The sequence below is a fragment of the Podarcis raffonei genome, chromosome 14, assembly GCF_027172205.1.
Source record: "Podarcis raffonei isolate rPodRaf1 chromosome 14, rPodRaf1.pri, whole genome shotgun sequence".
Lineage (NCBI taxonomy): Eukaryota > Metazoa > Chordata > Lepidosauria > Squamata > Lacertidae > Podarcis > Podarcis raffonei.
In genome coordinates, this window is record NC_070615.1 from 26,972,108 (window position 1) to 26,991,092 (window position 18,985).

At 48.3% G+C, this 18,985-nt stretch overlaps 2 protein-coding genes across 11 annotated transcripts in view; one reads left to right on the forward strand and one right to left on the reverse strand.

Annotated features, from left to right (window-relative positions):
- Positions 1-9,052: 9,052 nt before the first annotated feature.
- On the forward strand, positions 9,053-9,495 carry LOC128401775 (DNA-directed RNA polymerase III subunit RPC10). Its single transcript, XM_053365223.1, has one exon. The coding sequence runs from the start codon at positions 9,089-9,091 to the stop codon at positions 9,413-9,415; it is 327 nt and encodes a 108-aa protein (XP_053221198.1). The 5' UTR covers positions 9,053-9,088; the 3' UTR covers positions 9,416-9,495.
- Positions 9,496-13,219: 3,724 nt separating this feature from the next.
- TLE3 (TLE family member 3, transcriptional corepressor) overlaps positions 13,220-18,985 on the reverse strand; it is a 49,507-nt gene continuing 43,741 nt past the window's right edge. For all 10 annotated transcript variants that reach the window (XM_053365218.1, XM_053365217.1, XM_053365211.1 and 7 more), the window contains exons 17-20: positions 18,809-18,956; positions 16,871-17,021; positions 15,449-15,525; positions 13,220-14,789 (exon numbers count right to left, since the gene is read on the reverse strand). In XM_053365218.1, the coding sequence (XP_053221193.1) occupies positions 14,682-14,789; positions 15,449-15,525; positions 16,871-17,021; positions 18,809-18,956 (484 nt within the window). In that variant the 3' untranslated portion in view covers positions 13,220-14,681. The remainder of the gene's footprint in view (positions 14,790-15,448; positions 15,526-16,870; positions 17,022-18,808; positions 18,957-18,985) is intronic.

Here is an 18,985-nt window from a genome sequence, read left to right on the forward strand (position 1 = left end):
CCATTCATATTTTCAGCAGGTTGGGACCAAAGGGAGGCCTTCACAATTCTGTCTCTGTGGGGCCTTTGGTCCTGATCCAGAACATTTTCTCTGCCACTAACTCCCAGCATAGAGCCCTCAAACTGTGCGCCCAGTGTCGCCACACTTCGGTAATGTGGGGGAAAACCCTAATCTCTACATTTTGTCATTAGCTCGCCTTATATTTTAGGCCCTTTTGCCAAACATCCTCCTGGCTCCATCCTGCTTGAAAAAAACTCTGCTCCTTTTGTGCTGTAAATCAGGATTGCTACAATTTAAGCCCCCTGCTTAAATTTAAGCTGCCTCCCAAACGCTCTGCGGTGAAATTTACAAAGAGGCTTTTAATAAGAACAGTCACACTGTCTGTCTGTGTGTGTGTGTGTGTGTGTGTGTGTGTGTGTGTGTGTGTGTGTAGCCAATCCTCAATGTCATTTGGTTTTGCTTCAAACCTCCCCCCCGCCGCCCCCCCCGACAACTCAGGTGGATACCCCTGCAAAGCAGCCAAAGATTTTATGAGGTTTAATTTCAAGGGATTTGGGGGTGGGGTGAGGCTGCTTCAACCTCCTATAAATCTATATGTGTATATATCAAAAATCTGCAGAAGGCAGTATATGGTGTTTCATTCACATATAACAAGTCCTCAGACTGCAATCAATTAATGAGCACAATTGTGTCACTAGAGCTACCCCATAAATACAACAGAGGGTTTTGCCAAGTTCTTGGCTGGAAAGCTCATTCTTTAAAAAAAACACAAAAAAACGGGTGGAATGATGAACCCAGTTTTTGTGTTTTGTGTGTGTGTGTGTGTGTGTGTGTGTGAGTGAGAGAGAGAGAGAAATTTCATATTGTTCCTAGCACACACTCTTGGTGAAAAGATCATTATACAGCAGGAATATACAGCGAGAAATCTTGTTTTGTCTGTTGCTGTACAGATACGTCCCCCTTGGGATGTTAATATCCAGCTTCCGTGATGAGCATGGAGAAGATTGGAAGATGTGCAGGCAGCGCATCTTTTCCAGCGGCCTTTCCCAGGGTGGTGCCTTCCAAATGTTTTGGACCACAACAGCTGTGTTATGCTGATGGCAGCCCAACCATGCTGGCTGGGGCTGATGGGAGTTGGAGTCAAAAATCCCCAGCTTGGGGGAGGCTGTTTTAGAGCAAACCGGGAGCGGAGAACCCGTAGCAGCCCTCCAGGTGTTGGTTGCCACCTGTCCTGTATAATATAGGATTGCTCAATGTAAAATGCTAGGCCCTGTATTGATGCAGTTTTGTCCTGTATTTCAGGTCTTCTCTCTCTCTCTCTCTCTCTCTCTCTCTCTCTCTCTCTCTCTCACACACACACACACACACACACACACACACACACACATTGTCAAGTTAGGGATCCTCTTCAAATGCATGAATTTGAAAGGGTGTGTGAAAGGTCCTGTATTTAAGCTCTGGGTAGCCAAGCACAGCCAAGTCCCTTTACCTTTACCTGGGATGCGGGTGGCGCTGTGGGTTAAACCACAGAGCCTAGGACTTGCTGATCAGAAGGTCGACGGTTCGAATCCCCGCGAAGGGGTGAGCTCCCATTGCTCGGTCCCTGCTCCTGCCAACCTAGCAGTTCGAAAGCACATCAAAGTGCAAGTAGATAAATAGGTACCGCTCCGGCGGGAAGGTAAACGATGTTTCCATGCGCTGCTCTGGTTCGCCAGAGGCGGCTTAGTCATGCTGGCCCAGAAGCTGTACGCCGGCTCCCTCGGCCAATAAAGCGAGATGAGCACCGCAACCCCAGAGTCGGCCACGACTGGACCTAATGGTCAGGGGTCCCTTTACCTTTAGCCAAGCACAGACAGATTTACAAATCCATGTGTATGTGTGTGTACATGCATGTGCATTCATGCGCATGACAAATTCCAGAGGGGCCATCCTATTAGGCTGCAGTATATTGTAATGGATTGCTTTGAAGCCACTTCACTCACCCACCCCAACCATCCCGCCCTGTCCTGTATTTTGCAGAAACAAAGATGGCCACCCCAGGTGCAGTTCCCATCACCTCTGGCCATTGGCCATGCTGTTGGGGGCTGGAGTACTACAGCATGTGGAGGGGCAAAAGCTAGCTGCCCCTGGAGGTTACTCAATGCTTCCTTCACACAGGTACTTTGTTGCCTCCACACACACACCCAAAAAACTCAGGCCTCCTCCTCCCCCTTCCTTTCATTGCCTCCATCCTTTGACAAAGTGCCCCAAACCTTTGGAAAATCCAAACCCATCATTTCCGTTCTGTCAGCTTAGCCTGTTACGAAGCTGCCTTGGGCCACATCAAAACATAAACAAACGCCGGGCATGCACATCAGATTCCCCAGACTGAGTTGCTCCATGTTGCCAGCCATGCTCATCCAACCTCTCTCCCTTCCCTTTACCAAAGCAGAAAGCAATGGCCTTAAATGTAAGGACTCTGCCCCACGCCCCATCCTTCCCTCTAACAAATCCCACCACCAGCAGCAGCTCTTGGAAGCTCCTACTTCTCTGCAGTTTCATTGTTGATCCAGATCTGCCCGGAGCTTATAATTGACATTTAAATTACTCCGCAGAACAACAAATCAATATTTATGGATTGCTGGGCCAATGTGTTGGCCAAATGAGTTGTTCTGGGATTCCATCTCCCAGCGAAAAGGCCGACCAGGGTCAAGGTCAAGGCTTTGGCTAATGAGGAACAGAGGCCCCGTCAACAAACCACCAGACGGCATTTAGCAGGGATGGAGTTCCTGTTAGTCATTTGGCATAACATATTACGCTCTTTGTTCATCTCCTGACTTATCATTTTTTGCATTGAGAGCTGCTCAGCAGAGGTACAAAGGCTGCTTTCTCCTCCCACAACAGACCACAAAAATGACTCACCTCAGCTAAGACCAAGGAACTAAAATACTGTAAAGTGTTACCTCGGGTTACATACACTTCAAGTTACAAACGTTTCAGGTTATAGACTCCGCTAACCCAGAAATAGTACCTCGGGTTAAGGACTTTGCTTCAGGATGAGAACAGAAATCGTGCTCCGGCAGTGTGGTGGCAGCGGGAGGCCCCATTAGCTAAAGTGGTGCTTCAGGTTAAGAACAGTTTCAGGTTAAGAACAGACCTCTGGAACAAATTAAGTACTTAACCCGAGGTACCACTGTACTGCTTTTATTCCCTCTTTCTCTCTCTGTTCACAAGATAGCATGTCTACCCCCTGTTGACATCTGGAATAACTGCTACACTTGGGTGTATTGATTGAATGTCTTCCTGTGTGTTCTTCATGGAGCTTAGAACAGCATCTTACAACAACCTTGCGAGGTAGGCTGAAAGATGAGGAAGTGGCCTTAGAGTCAGGCCATTGGTCCATCTGGCTCAGAACAAAAATGGCCAAATGGGGATGATGAAGTGATTCCCCTATTAGGAAAGGTTGCTGCATTTGGGACATTTTTGTTTAGAGAAAAGAGTCACATGATGAAATTATGTATGGCACTGAGAAATTTTCTCCCGGATAGAGGATGTTTTTCTGCATCTCTCCTAACACTAGAAGTTGTGGGCATCCAATGAAACTGAAAGTTGGGAGAGAGAAACAAAGTCCTTCTTCATTCAGCAGTATGGAACTCACTTCTGCAGGAGGCAGTGATGGCTGCCAACTGTGATGGCTGTTGATGGCTGCTAGCCATGATGTCCATGCTCTGGCTCCACTTCCCACAGGCATCATAACCCTAAATCAGCCTTTGCCAACCTGGTGCCCTCCAGAGGTTTTTGGAAATGTGAGCTGCGACAACCCTCAGCCCCAGCTAGCACAGGAAGGTCAGCCCTAGGAGACCTCAGGCCTCAGTGAGCATTGATGAGTTACATGAGAATTGGCCTCTGCCTGTGAAGGACGGGTTAGTCCTCCTCCTCCTCTTGAAGAAGCCTTTGTCCCTGGAGAGCTGACAAGAAACAGCAAAATACAGACAGGATTTAGGCCCTCTTTAATTCCCCATCATTTTATAATCACCCCCCTGGTGGCACTGGTTGCTTCCAATTAACCCCAGAGATGCCCTTGACTTCTCTAAAAGTTTTTTATCAGCTGGTACAGCCAGCACCCCCAGCGGCTAACCTCCAAGGAAAGGCGGGGAGACCCCAAAAAAACATTCCCTGGGAATCCAAAACATGCATCCGCACTCACACCGCACTCAAGTCATGCGGTGGAAAATTTCTTGAGGGTATTAAAAGGCAGGGAGGAGCGCTGCGGCTGCTTTTGAAGTCCTCTCTTCTCCCCTTTCCACGTTTTAGGAGACCAAACGGAGGATGAAACTCCAATGACATGGAGGAATAATCCCCTATTCAGCCCTGAAAGGATTATTCTAATTACTTTGATTATTAAAAGATCAGACGGGTCCCTTTCTGCAATCCTGCTTCTCCTCGCCGCTCCCCGCACCCACCCACCACACAGGCCGGGAGCATCAGCCAAGCCAGCTTTTAAAAAAAGGGCTCCACAGTGGGAATTGGAGAACGTCTTAAGTAAACAGAGAGAACAAATGGAGGCCGCCAGAGGCCCTGGGCAGCTCCTGTCTGCTCCATGAGCTGTCCGCCCAAGCGCTGCCTCGCTGGGGCCTGGGTCTTTTGTGAGCACCTCAATAGGTACTAAACAGGCCCTGAAATCGGAACTCTTTGGGGCTTCTCAAGTGTGCAGAGCGTGGCTGGCTGCCTCCTTTATCTCCGTGGCGAGGTGGCGGTGTCAAGCAGAGCCGCCATGAATGAACCAGAGAATGGCAGCTTTCATGGCCGTCTATTTCCCTCCCCTCTCTGCGCTAAGCCTCCTCCCTCCTCCCTTGGGAGTCGAGGGGAGAAGAGAAGCACAGATGGTCTCTCCTGACCTGCTATTTATCATCCTGGCAAAAGCTTTCCTCCGTTCAATGCGGCGGAGCAGCCCATGGAAGGGAGCCTGTTTGTTTCTGCTGATGAGGACCGTCAATTTGCACAGCCGTCTCATTAGGCCTAAACCGCCAATTAATTTCTTTTGTTCTCATTAAACTGGCTGATTCCTAAACATTTCGGGCCTGGCAATGAGGGGCCCGGATAAGAGCTTCAGTCCAGGAGGCAATAGCAGACACAAACGCCATACACTTGGCCAACTTTCTGGGCAGCTGCACAGAGGAGCCGGGAGTCCCCAACAAAAAATGCTTCTGGGAGTTGGGCGCGTTGAATTTCTCAACTTTCACATTCCAAAAATGAAGGGTGCTGAAAAGTTGTAACATGACTTGGGAATTTTGAAAGCTATTCTGGGTTAAATTGATTCAATGTTGTTTTGCATGGTCCATAAATTGTATAGAAATCATTAAAAATGACTGCCAAGTTTGCATTTAGGAAGGGACATTTCCTGAAACAATTCTCCTTTCAAAATTTGCACTTGTTCAAATTTTGCAATGGAGTTCTCCAACCAGGGAAGGTGTCCCCAAATGCATATGTTAGGTAAAATGCATATAAAGATGCATCCATTTGTGAAAATCACATACCGTATTTTTCTGTATATAACACGCCCCCATGTATAAGACAACCCCCATTTTTGGGGGACCGCAACAAAAACCAATCACACACCAAACCGCCACTGCCAATCTCCTGCTGGCTGCTGCCACCAATCCCCCCCCCCCCGCTTTCCGTGTATAAGATGACCCACAATTTTTGCCTATTATTTCCAAGGAAAAAAATCATCTTATACACGGAAAAATACGGTACATTGCTGCATTGGATCATGCAGAAAAATGTGTCTGTTAAGAAAAAATATCACTAAAATGCTGACAAATGTCCAGTGAGGACTTTCTTAAATCAATAAATAAATTGCAAATGGGTGTGGAAATATAGAGAACGGAATGAGAATCGGAAGGAAATAGAAACTGACCGATTTGCCCATCCCTGTCCCCAACAGGGGAATTAGCTTTACACTGCTCAAAGTGGCTTGTTAAAGGGACGGTTGGCAACTCCAGACTATTGGAATCAAAGAATCATAGAGCTGGAAGGGAGCCTAGGGGTCATCTAGTCCACCCCCCTGCAATGCAGGAATCGCAGATAAATAATCACTAGCAATGTTTCATAGGCCCCATCCTTACAGGGGGAGTTGCTAAACTAGTAATCTGCCAGAAGCCTCTTTTGGCACCGAGTGGCACATAAACAAATAAATAACTAAATAATATATGTTTTTTGTCCAGTAGCACCTTAGAGACCAATTAAGTTTCTTCTTGGTACAGTGGTACCTCAGGTTAAGAACTTAATTCGTTCCGGAGGTCCGTTCTTAACCTGAAACTGTTCTTAAACTGAAGCACCACTTTAGCTAACGGGGCCTCCTGCTGCCGCCGCACGATTTCTGTTCTCATCCTGAAGCAAAGTTCTTAAACTGAAGCACTATTTCTGGGTTAGCGGAGTCTGTAACCTGAAGCGTATGTAACCCGAGGTACCACTGTGTAAGTTTTCGTGTGCATGTGCACGAAAGCTTATACCAGGAACAAACTTAGTTGGTCTCTAAGGTGCTACTGGACAATTTTTTATGTTATTTTTTATATTTTGACTGTGTCAGACCAACACGGCTACCTACCTGAAATAAATAACTGTAAGGCAGAGATTTTGCAGCTCGGTTGTAGCTGGAGACAGAAAAGAAGGGTCTGAGTTTTTGGAAGAAGCAACTGCCTTTAATTCATACCCGCTGCACTGAAAGGAAAAAAGCCAAGAAAGCGTTTGTGCATCTTGGCCCAGAGAGCTAAGCAGCCCTCCTGAGTTGTAAGTTTATGGTTTCTGTTTCACCTCTTTCCTCCTTGCTTCTGCTGCAGATGGTAATGGCTGAAGTTGGGGGGGGGGTTGATGGTGGGGCGAGCATGGTTGAGGTTAAGTAAAGGATCCAGTTTACAGTTTATAGCTGTGTCTGTCTTCCATGTAGCAAGATTTTTAAAAATAAAAATAAATTCTTCTCTGCAGCATGAGTTTGGGAGCTATGTGGGAAAGCTGTCAAATGTGGGGAGACACCACATTTGGAGGGTTGTTACAACTTGGAACCAGTTTACCTATGAGATGCCTTACCACATATATAATGCTCACTCGACAGATTTGGAGGAACTGGCCCTGTTACAGGTGCCACATAATATCTGTTCCACGTTTGTAAAAACTCAGCCTTTTTTAGAGTGGTAGGATCTACACTTTGGAACTCCCAGCCAATTGACACCAGGCAGGCGCTTTCATTTTTTTTCGGCACCTGCTAAAAAACATTCCTGTTCAGACATGCCTACTCTGATATTTAGAAAATTGTAGTGAGTTTTAATCCATTATTAGTGCGCTCATTTTAACTTTTCAAACGTTTTAAATTTTCTCTGCAAATTCTTCTTCTTGATAACATTACCGCTTTATCCTTTTTGCAAACCACTCTGAATTACAGTGGTACCTCAGGTTACATACGCTTCAGGTTACAGACTCTGCTAACCCAGAAATATTACCTCGGGTTAAGAACTTTGCTTCAGGATGAGAACAGAAATCGCACGTGGTAGCAGCAGCGGGAGGCCCCATTAGCTAAATTGGTGCTTCAGGTTAAGAACAGTTTCAGGTTAAGAACAGACCTCTGGAACGAATTAAGTACGTAACCAGAGGTACCACTGTATTGTCGTCTTTACAATCAAGTGTACAAATTGTATGAATTAAATAAATAGTCCCACCTGCTCTGTTCTGGCTGAAAATGTGACATTTGTAAACACACATTACAACACACCAGGAAAATCTCCACTCTTTCTCCTCCAAAGACAACTCAACCTCTATTTAGGGTTTTTCCATAAACTATCACCATAGCAGATTCAGAGAAAAGGGAGTCAGTGGGGTGTGTGTCTGTAGATTTCCAAACAGTGCCTGCCCCCTTCCCGCAAGGCCTTTCCACACCTCAGCAGAAGGGTTCGTGGGCTGCTGCATCATATACAAGGTGTGCCTGCCTTTGTGACATGCTCACATTCCTTCTCTGGAAAACAGCCATGCTCCCTGGGGGGGGGGGGGGGGAGCTGGTGACGTTAAGTGTCAGTGGCTTATTGTTTTCCCCTGGATGGGTGAGATGATTTATGGTGTCACCATGGTATGGAAACCTGGGAAGGAGCGTCCCCAAGCAATGTGTCCCAAGTGGCCAAATTGATGGCATGGAGCAGAAATGGGGCTGTAGTGGCGATAAGAACCACTTTCTGCAGGACGTGGGCCAGGTTGTCGCAAACAGCAGAGGAGGTGGTGACTCTTTGCACACAGCTGTTGGACAGTGCAACGAACCACCTAGGAAAGTAACAGACTCTCCGTCATGGGAGATTTTTAAGCAGGTTGGATGGGTGGCCTCCTGCTGGGGAATCTTTAGCTGCGATTCCTGCATCGCAGGAAGGTTGGACTAGATGACCCTTGGAATCCCCTCCACAATTTCATGATTCATATATGCTGGCCTGCACACAGAACACAGCCCCCCTTTTCTCAACATGCTAGTTTTCTACATGCAAGAATTTGTATGGAACGATGTTTTTGAGAAGCCTGTGTATAAAATCCTGCATAATTTCAATTCCAGTAATGCCCAGTTTGCTCCCATTTCCCCATGAAAACTGATGTGAGTTTGAATCTGTTACAGAGTTTCCCAAACTTGGGTCTCCAGCTGTTTCTGGACTACAGTCCCCATAATGCCAGACCGCTGGTCCTGCTAGCTAGGTTCTCCTTCTGGTTCTCCATCCTTTGCCATCCTGACCCGCACCTCATCCTCCCGCAATGTCAGGGCCTGGCCATTTGCCTGTTCCTTTATCTTCTGAAGACCATTGGAGGAGGAGATCTGCCCTGTCCCCCGCTTTCATCTTGCTCAAGGTGCTCTATTTTTGGCTTCGACCTTCTCTGCTTTGATCTTTCTTTCCCTTTGATATCTGGTGTTTTTAGAAACATATTGACTTCCTAAATTCCTCATCCTACCAGGGACCGATTTGAAAGTCAGTTGGTGCCTTGTCCCCATATAAATAATCCAAGCACAGCCTAACAGATAATCTAACAATGGGGAAGAAAGAGTGCCTGGGCGTGGCTTGGGCGGCGAGGGGGCGCGGGCGCCATGCTGCTCTTCTGCCCGGCCTGCGGGAACGTCCTGGTGGCCGAGGAGGGCACGCGCTGCCACCGCTTCGCCTGCACCACGTGCCCCTACGTGCGCAACGTCACGCGCAAGGTGACAAGCAGGCGCTACCCAAAGCTCAAGGAAGTGGATGATGTGCTCGGAGGGGCCGCTGCCTGGGAGAATGTGGACTCCACTGCAGAGCTGTGCCCCAAGTGCGAGCACCCGCGGGCCTACTTCATGCAGCTGCAGACGCGCTCGGCCGACGAGCCCATGACCACCTTCTACAAGTGCTGCAGCGCCCAGTGTGGACATCGCTGGAGGGACTGAGGCCGCAGTGGAGCTGACTGGGCAACTGGGGTGTGGGTGTCTGCTACTTTGTACATAATAAACAGTATATATGAAAAAAAAAACAATGGGGAAGAAAGATGCCTGCTTTGCAATAGCCCATGACGGATGGGCCAGAACAAAGTTTCACGAAACTAAAAATTGCTTGCAACCTGAACCCCTAACCCTTTACCCCTAACCTGAACCACTTCATCTAACAGTCATCTAGTCCAGCCCTGGCAATGCCGGAATCTCAGCCAGCGATTCCTTTAGTTCTGCCATTACGGCATGTCAGCAACCTTCAAGCCAGCAAACAGAACTGGATGTGTTTGTTAGATGGAGTGTGGAATGCATAGAAATTCCCCCTGCCACTGCAGACAATGGCACTGCGCAATCGTTCATTATAACTCAATTACAGTAATTAAAACGGGTGGGATGCAGCAGTGGAACAGATGAAGTGATGGGGCGGGGGGGGGGGAGACCAACAAAATTTTGCACACTGCCATGTCGTCAACTCAAGAGAGCAGCAGCTGACGGCATGCACCAAGCTGCCTCCTGCCATCTGCTCCAGGATGCAAGAGCGGCAGGGCGGTGATGCTGCCATTGTGCACTCCACAGGGTTAACTTGAGGGGGACGGGGACAGGTGACATTAAAAGGCACAGAGGACTACTCTGCATAGAGATGCCATCGGGAGAGGCCGCAAATATCCATGCAGGCTGTGGATGGAGCAGACATTTCATCCAAAACTAAATGTGGGCCGGCCCATCTGTTAGGCAAGCAGTACCACAAGGGTGGGTGTCAAATCCTTCTGTGCTCTCAGACCACCTGCCTGCAGAGCTGCCTTCCACCCAGTTTGCTGACTGCCAGCAGCACTAGCCAGACGCAGAAGCTCCTCCCTGGGACCCCAAGAACCAAAGAAAAGGCCTGCAGAGTCCAACATCCTGTTCTGGCAGCGGCCACCCAGATGCCCCTATGAGAAACCTGCAAGCAGGACCTGAGAGCAACAGCATCTTGCTCACCTGCGATTCCCAGCAAGTGGTATTCAGGAACATCCCGACAGTAGAGGCAGAACCCAGCCACTGTGGCTAGGAGCCATTGATAGCCTTCCTCTCCACGAATCTGCCCGGTCCCTCTTTTAATTTGCCCCATCATGCTCCTCCTGGTGGGAGCAACCATTGCTTAACTATGCACTGTGTGAACCCTCCAGCATTCAGCTCCACTGGGTGCTCTCAGTTCCGGCATTAACAAGACTCTTCCCCATCCCTTTCTCCACTTCTTGTTGCAGTGAAGCAGCCACAATAAAATGCTCCTCGAGGCCTAGGCCTTCGTCTGAGGAAGACTTCATTGTGGATGAGGTGGCTTTGGTGAGCGCTTGGTTCACACTGCAGTACTAGGGAACTTTATTAATTTGCCACTTCAAATGTGCCTGCAAGGCCAGCTTGCTCCAAAAGCCAGAGGAAGAACCCCATTCCACAGAGCAAGGCAAGGGCAATGTACTTCCAAAGGCAAGGAGGCGGTGACAGGAAGTGGCCCACTTTACCTCATGAGGCAAATCTAGTGCCGGGCCTGACTTTATTGCTATTTATTTATGGCACCTTTTTCTTCAAGGAGCTCAAGGTGGTGTACAGCGTTCTCCCCCTCCTCATTTGATCTCCGCAACAGCAGCCCTGTGAAGTAGATTATGCAGAGGCAGTGACTGGCCTAAGGTCACCCAGTGAGTAAGGGGATTTGAACCTTGTTTGCTCCCAGGTCCACTACCGCACACTGGCTCTACTGAAGTCTCTCCAGGTCCATCTCTACAAGCACAGTCTGAACAAGAGGGGGATGAATGTCCATATTCCTTTTGCCTCCCACGAGGCCTGGAGCTCTTTAAATCCATCCTCACCAACATGGCTCATTAGCCATGGAATGTGGCTTGTCCGGTGCTTAGCCACCCACCTTCTTTCGGGGGTCCATGCCTGGTTTGGTGAAGGCTTCAGCCTACACATAAACGCCATCTGTTGACCTGCCCTCACAACCGTTTCCTGGAATCGCTTGAGCATCACAGATCTATTCCCCCACTGTTGCCTGACATAACAACTTGTATCAAATAGAGCCACTGTCAGACCTTTTCCGGAAATGAAGCCTTAACACGACACAGAATTGACTGGGATATTAATGACCTGTTATTTTAGAGCTTAGTGTCTCTTGGGGGAAGAGGCTGACCATGATGCTCAGAGAGTGTCAACGACTTCCAGGAATGGTAGGGATCCTGAAATTTGGACCAGGCGCTGATTTCAGCTCTCCTCCTCCTTCTGTCCCTCTGGCCACATTTCCACCATACATTTTTAGCATTAGAACTCCCCCAAAGAATTATGGGAACTGTAGTTTGGGCAATGGTGCCAAGTGTCATTGGGAGACCTCCATGCCCTTCACAGCGCTGCAATTTCTAAAATTCCCTGGGAAGAGGCATTGACTGTTAAACCACTCTGGGAATTGTAGCTCAGTTTTGGAATACAGTTGTTATTTGAGCTCTCATTGTGAATTCTGATTACACCTTTCCACTCATAACAAATGTCCAAGGCAGCTTATATTAACAAAATTAAAAACCAGGACTCTATCCTTCCAGATTCAGTTCATTAAAAATAAAGAGATTATCCTGCAACTCGCCTTCCAAGTCAAGTGCTGAAACTCACAAGACTTACTCATCATACCCTAAGCCTCATAAAACCAAGGCCATTTTAAGCAAGCAAGCATAAATATGTTTTGCTCCATCCCATGTTATTTTACAGTTGTATCACCCAACACAGAGCATCTTGAAGAGCTAAAAGCATCCTTAAAAAAACAAAACATGATAAAGAAGAATTAGTGCTCCGAGTTCTCAAAAACTGCAATAGGACCCAGAAGAGACATAGGCAGGAAGGGCCTTTGAAATAGTGGCAAATGGAAAATGTATTTAGGTTATCCATAAATTTAACCTTTCCAAAAGTGCTGACTAGGCAAAGGTTATAGCAGAGATGAATCCGCTCATAAAGAGCAGAAGACTGGAAGGAACTGGCAGATGCAACACCCTCTGCACAGACTGTGCCAGGAGGGGGACGCCACTCCCAGCCCACGAATCCATCTTCATTCCTTACTAAGGCTATTGGGGGATTTCTGGGTGGGGGCATCTCCCTGGCCACAGTCCCAGCTACCTTGCTCCTTTCCCACCTAGAACTCAGGCTTCACCTTTCACTGCGTTATATTTTATTGGAAATGTGGGTGGTTGCTCTGCTCTTTCCTCTTCCAGCTGGGGAAAGTTCGGGAACCGCTGCTGTAGACTATTGAGCTAAATGGATCAATGGACTGCATAAGGCACCTTCCTGTGTCATCTCTAAAGCAGAGCCGGCCCTATTAGTAGGCAGAGTGAGGAAATGGCCTCAAGTGACAGATGGAGGAAGCAGTGGGAGCTTCCTTCCAAAAAAAAACCCAGGTTGACAAAGACTTGAGTACAGAACAGAAGAGAAGGCACACAATGGTAAAGGGCCCCCAAAGTTATTTGCTGCTGCTGTTGTTGCTGTTGAACTAACCTGCATTGCAGGGGGTTAGAATAGATGACCCTTGGGGTCCCTTCCTCCTCCACAATTCTGCTTGGATGCCAGTTGCAATTTAAAACCACCACCACAATCAAAGCACACCCGATCAATTTCTGTACCACCGCCAGTTCAGAGACTTCCCTTCCACTCCATCCCGGTTCCTAACTGGAGCTAAGAAACACCCCCACCCTGAAAGGCACAGGCCACCAAAGAAAAGTACAATCAGGAAAAGAATCTCTCTCCACTCCATCGTCCTTTATGCACCGGCATGGCCTTTAATAAAAACAGGTAGTTTTTTTTTCACCTTTTAAGCCATAGTGTTTTGTATTTTTTTTAAACCAGATCAAAATCAAAAATTAAAAAATAATCCATAAAAATGTGGTATAAAAATTCTCTTCCATATGCTACATTACAGGGCAAGATCTTCTGCTACACAAATACGTAGATTTTTCCCCATGTTTAAATCTTATTTTCTCCTTTAGTACAAAAAACGTCAGGAGGGTGAGTCTCCCTCCTCCTCCCCCTCCCCACTTTCACTTGATCCAAGAGGCTGGGAGAGGGAAGATTTGCCAAAGCCACGCGAAACCCCCACTAGATGCCAACGCCACCCCCAGTCCCCATCGCACAGAAATCGCTTCGTGTTAGTAAACTTTTTAAAAACAACAACAACCTGCATTTAAACGTTACCATCTCTATCACTTTTACTTTCATTGGAGTGTTTAAAATAAAATTTAAAAAAGCCCACACAAGTTGCTATTTTCTTTTTTTCCCTCTCTGGCTCCCTGAGCATATTGTTGAACGTTGCTTTCTTGTAACCCCTTCCTCAGCATCTAGGCCTGAAGGTCGCACATAACAGGCATGGTGGGGTCCAAAACCTATCCGGACACGGACCTCTCATCGCTTCGCTCCAAAGACGGAAGTGCTTTTAAAAAATAAAAAGAAGAATTCCTATAGAAGACGGTGGTGATTGTTCCGTTGCTGCCACCCGTCAGCGGCTAAAGGTTGCAATCCGGACAAGGGCTTGGGTCTTGGAAAAACAGACAGAGGATGCTTCACAGGTACGGCAGTAGAAGATGGGAGGTTGGAGGGCAATTCTGCTCCCGCTAGGGGCAAGTGGTGGGTCAGCAGAGTCTCTCAACCAAATGAGTGTTTGGAGGGGGGGCAGGAGAAGGATGGCCACCACCAAAACCAAAAAACCAAAACCCCAGTGGAATACAGTTACAGCAGACCAAAGTAAGAGGAGAAAAAAAATACACAGCTGGCCCCCGAGGCCAGAAGGAGTCCCCCACCGTATTAAAACTCGTCCGCTATTTACATTTCCCACAAGTCTTACAGAGAGACAAAGAAGGACGAGTCTCTGCCGGGAAGCAAATCTGGTCCGGAGTTTGCTTCCCCGAGATCACAGGCATGAGAACCAAGAAGTTAAAAACCAGGAAAAACCACAAGCCGGCTGAGGTCTCCGGAGAAGACGTTTGCAAAATCCCGCACAGCTGGACCAAGCGCCAAGGTCTCAATTGCCACCAGAACAGCGACCCTAAGAGGGCGATGGAAGATCTCCCCCCGGCCCCACAGCCAGGTGGCGCAGCTTCCACAATAGAGAGCATCATGGGAACGTGCTCAGGCACTCTCTCCATCTGCCTGCTGGAGTCCCAACCGCCGCCTGGTCAGATCGCAGTCTGCCTGGAGTGTGGTGGCCCCGCAGAATCCCCTGGGCTCAGTAGATCACCTCGTAGACTGTGGCCTTCTTGTCCCCCGAGCCCGTGACGATGTACTGGTTGTCCGCCGAAATGTCACAACTCAAGACGGAAGAAGATTCTTTCGACTGGAGGCGGGAAAAGAAAGGGAAACGGAAACTCAGCAGGGCTATAATCAGCTTCAGCAAACGCATGTCAAGATCTATCAATACTCAGAGACAATAAGGGTATAAGTGACGTATCAGAAACATGGCGGAATCAGTGAGGGTGGGGCTCAATGAGACACAAGAGCTAGAACTGGGGTCCCCAATAAGGTTTGAGTTCCCTGGGTTGGACCGTACTGGTGGTACTGTGTCGCTCTGGAAAGTGCTGATGGATGAAGATGATAGAACTGACCAACTACAGAGGCTTGCCAAGGGCCTCAAGGAGGAGGAAGGGAGGTATCCTGCACCCTCAGGCTCTGTTTACAACCCTACCCTTTTCCGTCAGTCCTTTATCAACCCAGCCAATTTGCTTCAGCTCCACTTTGTCTTCCAAGGTCTGTAACATCTCACGCCCCACTCCACCCCCAATCTGGTTACTCAAGTTAACAGGGGGAAAGCACTCTGCTCGTGCTCAGAGGTGCTGTTTCCTGTCCCATGAAGTCACACTTTCCAGCTTGCATCTTGGCACCAAGATGGAACTGTAGAATCTGATCTGTGCAGACACACCCACATTCACACACCCCTTTCAATCCAGATGGCACCCAAGGCAGGATTTGGATCCTGGAAGCAGGAATGACCCTTACCTGGAATATGCTTGCTCCATAGGGAGTCCTCCAAGCGTTGAGGAGGTTATCTTTCCCGGTGCTCACGAACCACTTCCCTGAAGGCACACAAAGCAGAGTTTCAGTTCTCCCAGGTCAGAAAGGAGGCCAGAATAGTGACAGAATCCAGTGACGTGATCCCCAGAAACCCTACAAAAATCTCAACCAGGAAATTCAGCTCTCAGTAGGATCTAGCCTAGGAGAGGGAAGACTTGTGGGATCTCTTTTTTTAACTAGAACCACCAAGAGTCAATGTGGCATAGTGGTTAAGTGTGTCAGACTAGGAGCTGGGTTCAAATCCCCACTTAAGCCATGAAGCTCACTTAATGACTTTTGAGCCAGTCACCTAACCTCCCTCACAGGGTTGCTGTAAAGCAGCAAGGAGAATTATGTATGTCACCTTGAGCTCCTTGGAGGAAAGGTGGGATAATAAGGATATAAAGAAATAAAAAAGGTCCACCAACCAGGGCATGGTACAAAAGGCGTAACACTTGAAATTAAATAATTCTGAGCCCAAGATTTTGCTTTTGGGGACTAGAACTGAACTGGACCCACAAAAACCTTCACTCCTGGTTACCCCAAACTTCCTTCACTTCAGCAGTAAAATTTACTCCCAGGGAATGGAGAGTCATTTACTTGTTGCCATTGTAAAACCATGGGAAATCCTTGTAGATCTACCACAAATCATCCAGAGATGGACTGGTTGACTCCAATTTACCACCTTGTCCACCACTCTGATCTAACATTTGTAAATGACAGTAATGGGTTCATACTCTCCTGCAACACATTATATGACATCCTTCTCTAACCTGGTGCCCTCCAAACATTTTAGACCACAACTTGCATAAGCCCCAGCATCCTAAGGCTGGCTGGATCTGGTGGGAGTTGACGTCCCAAGCATCTGGAGGGCCCCAGGTGGGAAGAGGCTGCTCTAAGTCACAATCTCAGGTTCCACCATGGAAGGAAAGGAGGTAAATAAACAAAAGCAAGCCACTTCATCAGGTGTTCTGATGTTGTGTGACCTGTTCTGATGTTGCTCTCCCATACCTTGTGCCTGCCACCCAACTAGGAATCTCCCCAGAAATTAAGGTAAGGAGCAGACCAGCATTCACCCCTCCCTATGGGGCTCCCTACAATGCACCTCCCACGATGATAAAATCGTCTCTTAGCAAGCAATATAATCCAAGCGCCATTTGGGCAGCTGCTTTGCACTCAGTCTGTGGTTTATCAAGCCCAGTCCCCTCTATTTGGAAAGGGCAGAGGGCTCTCCAGAGTCTCATAGAGAGAGAAGGGGGCCTTTCTTGGTGCAGCTACACTGAGGATTGAATCTGAGACATTTCGGACTCTGCAGACCCTTCCCCAAGAAAGAGGCAACTAACTCCGTTGATATTCTGGGCCCCTTACCACAGTAGGCAAACTTCAGCGACAGGACACAGCTCTCGTGAAGGTGGAGCTGGTATTTGTCCGGCTTGGTGTGGTGGAGAACTTCCACGTTGCTGCTCTCCATGCCCACAGCCAGCCATTCGCCTGTGGGGCAGTAGCCAAGTGAGAAGATCTGTGGGGAAGAAAGGAGAGCAGGCCTGAAAGGGGCGTTTCCTCCAGGAAGCAACCACACTTTGAAGTCTGCTTTGGAGGACACACACATACATGCAAGCTTTAAAATTCAATCCCATTGTATATGGCAAGTGGAAGGAAGAGAAGTTGCACACTGGTAAGAGATGGGGAACTGGAGGAAGAGGGTGTTGGGAGCTTCCATTCCACCTTTAGTAGCAGACATGGGATTGCTACGTGTCACATGCTGTTTCTTTGTCTTGATTTATGATTAATAAATCCATAGGTATTAGTATGTATCCACAGCCTCAGCCTCTTCTGTTTGTGCAGTTTACACTGCTATGTATAGTGTGCTCAAGTCAGCTAGCTTGAGTCACTGATTTACGTCGGAGCCAGAGGTTGATGGATCTTCGCAGCGTGATGGCTGGGAGGGAAACGATCCAGCTGGGGGCTAGCCAGCTAGCCTTTTGACCCCCGGATGCTGACAAGTTCTCCACTCAGGGCCCTGAGGCTGCTGCACATTCAAGACCTACCTCCTTCAACACACCCCATTGGTAAGCAGGCAGCTCCTCTGGCTTGCAGATCAAACCATCTCCTAACCCAGTGGTCCCAAACTTTTTTGGGCCCCCACCCCCTTGGTTCTATAAACTCATCCCCAGTGCACCCTACTCTACCAGAAGGATTATTCAGAATAGTGCTTTTGCCGACCCACTAAGGAAGGTAATAGCACAATAAAATCCCAAACAATAATTGCACATTTATTAAAAATCCAGTTCAAACTATTGAGTTTAATTCAGTCGACAAAATGGATGGACTTGATTCAGGAATACCAGCTACACCTCCAGTGTCATCTTGCCACCCCCTTGTGGTACAGCTCTCTCCAGGGGGTGGTACAGCCCCACTTTAGAACCGTTGTCCTAGATAGATTTCCAGAAGACTTTCCGAACTATTTAAGGGCTCCTTCTCAAGCACGGAGTGTCCTCTTCCTCCTTCACCTCAGCACTTAACTGAGGTGAGATCCCTGCCATGGATCAAGCTGCTCAAAACCTCAGCTGTCCTACAAATGCGCTCTAAGTCAATTCTCACCAGTACCTGGAGCTGGGTGTGTGGGGTTATGTTTGCAATTGCAGAAGGAGAAGCAAATATAGGGGTGCAAAGGCTCCCCTTTCCTGGCCTTCAGAATTTGAGCACAGCCTAGCATGGAGAGGCTCCCAGAAGCAGAGGCTCTCCTTTGTCGGGGTTGCACAGAAACTCCCCTGGCCCATCCACGGGGGCCTCCTTTCAACACCAGAAAGATGCCATCGTTTCCACCTCAGCAGCAAGTTCCCAAAGTGCCCCATGAAGGCTCATGTGTGAGGTCCAGCTGAGAGATAGGGATAGGAACTCACTCAGGTTGCCTGGACTGTTCAGCCTGAGGCTTGCAGGTCCAAGAGATACCACCATGAAAGTTGGTAAGGAATAACACTGCCAAGCTTTGCTAGTGAGCACACCAGATGCTCTTGAGCTTTCTGTCCCCTTGTCCAGGCTTTTTCTCTGCTCAAAGCTTCCAGTTTCTGAGCATCCTGAGCGGAGAGAGATGCTGTTGCACTCGGGTCCTGCTTGTGGGTTTCCCATTGGGGAATCTGGTGGGCCACTGAGAGGGCAGGATGCTGGACTAGATGGGCCCTCTTTGGCCTGGTCCAGCAGGGATCTTGGTATGGTCTTCAGAGTTGCTTCTTAAGGAAGCTCTCCATCCTGAGCAGGGCTGCTGCCTCTAGGAGAAAAGGCTGAGGGAGTCCCACACTGGCTTACCTGGGAGGTGAAGTCATGCTGCTGCAGCTGCCTGCCTTCCCGGAGGTCCCAGGACCGCACCGTGTTGTCCAGGCCTCCTGTCCAGAGCTTGGTGCCATCGTGGGAGATGTCAATGCAACTGGCACCGTCTGTGTGGCCCTGGAATTGTCTGAGAGAGAAAACCAACATTCAGAGACA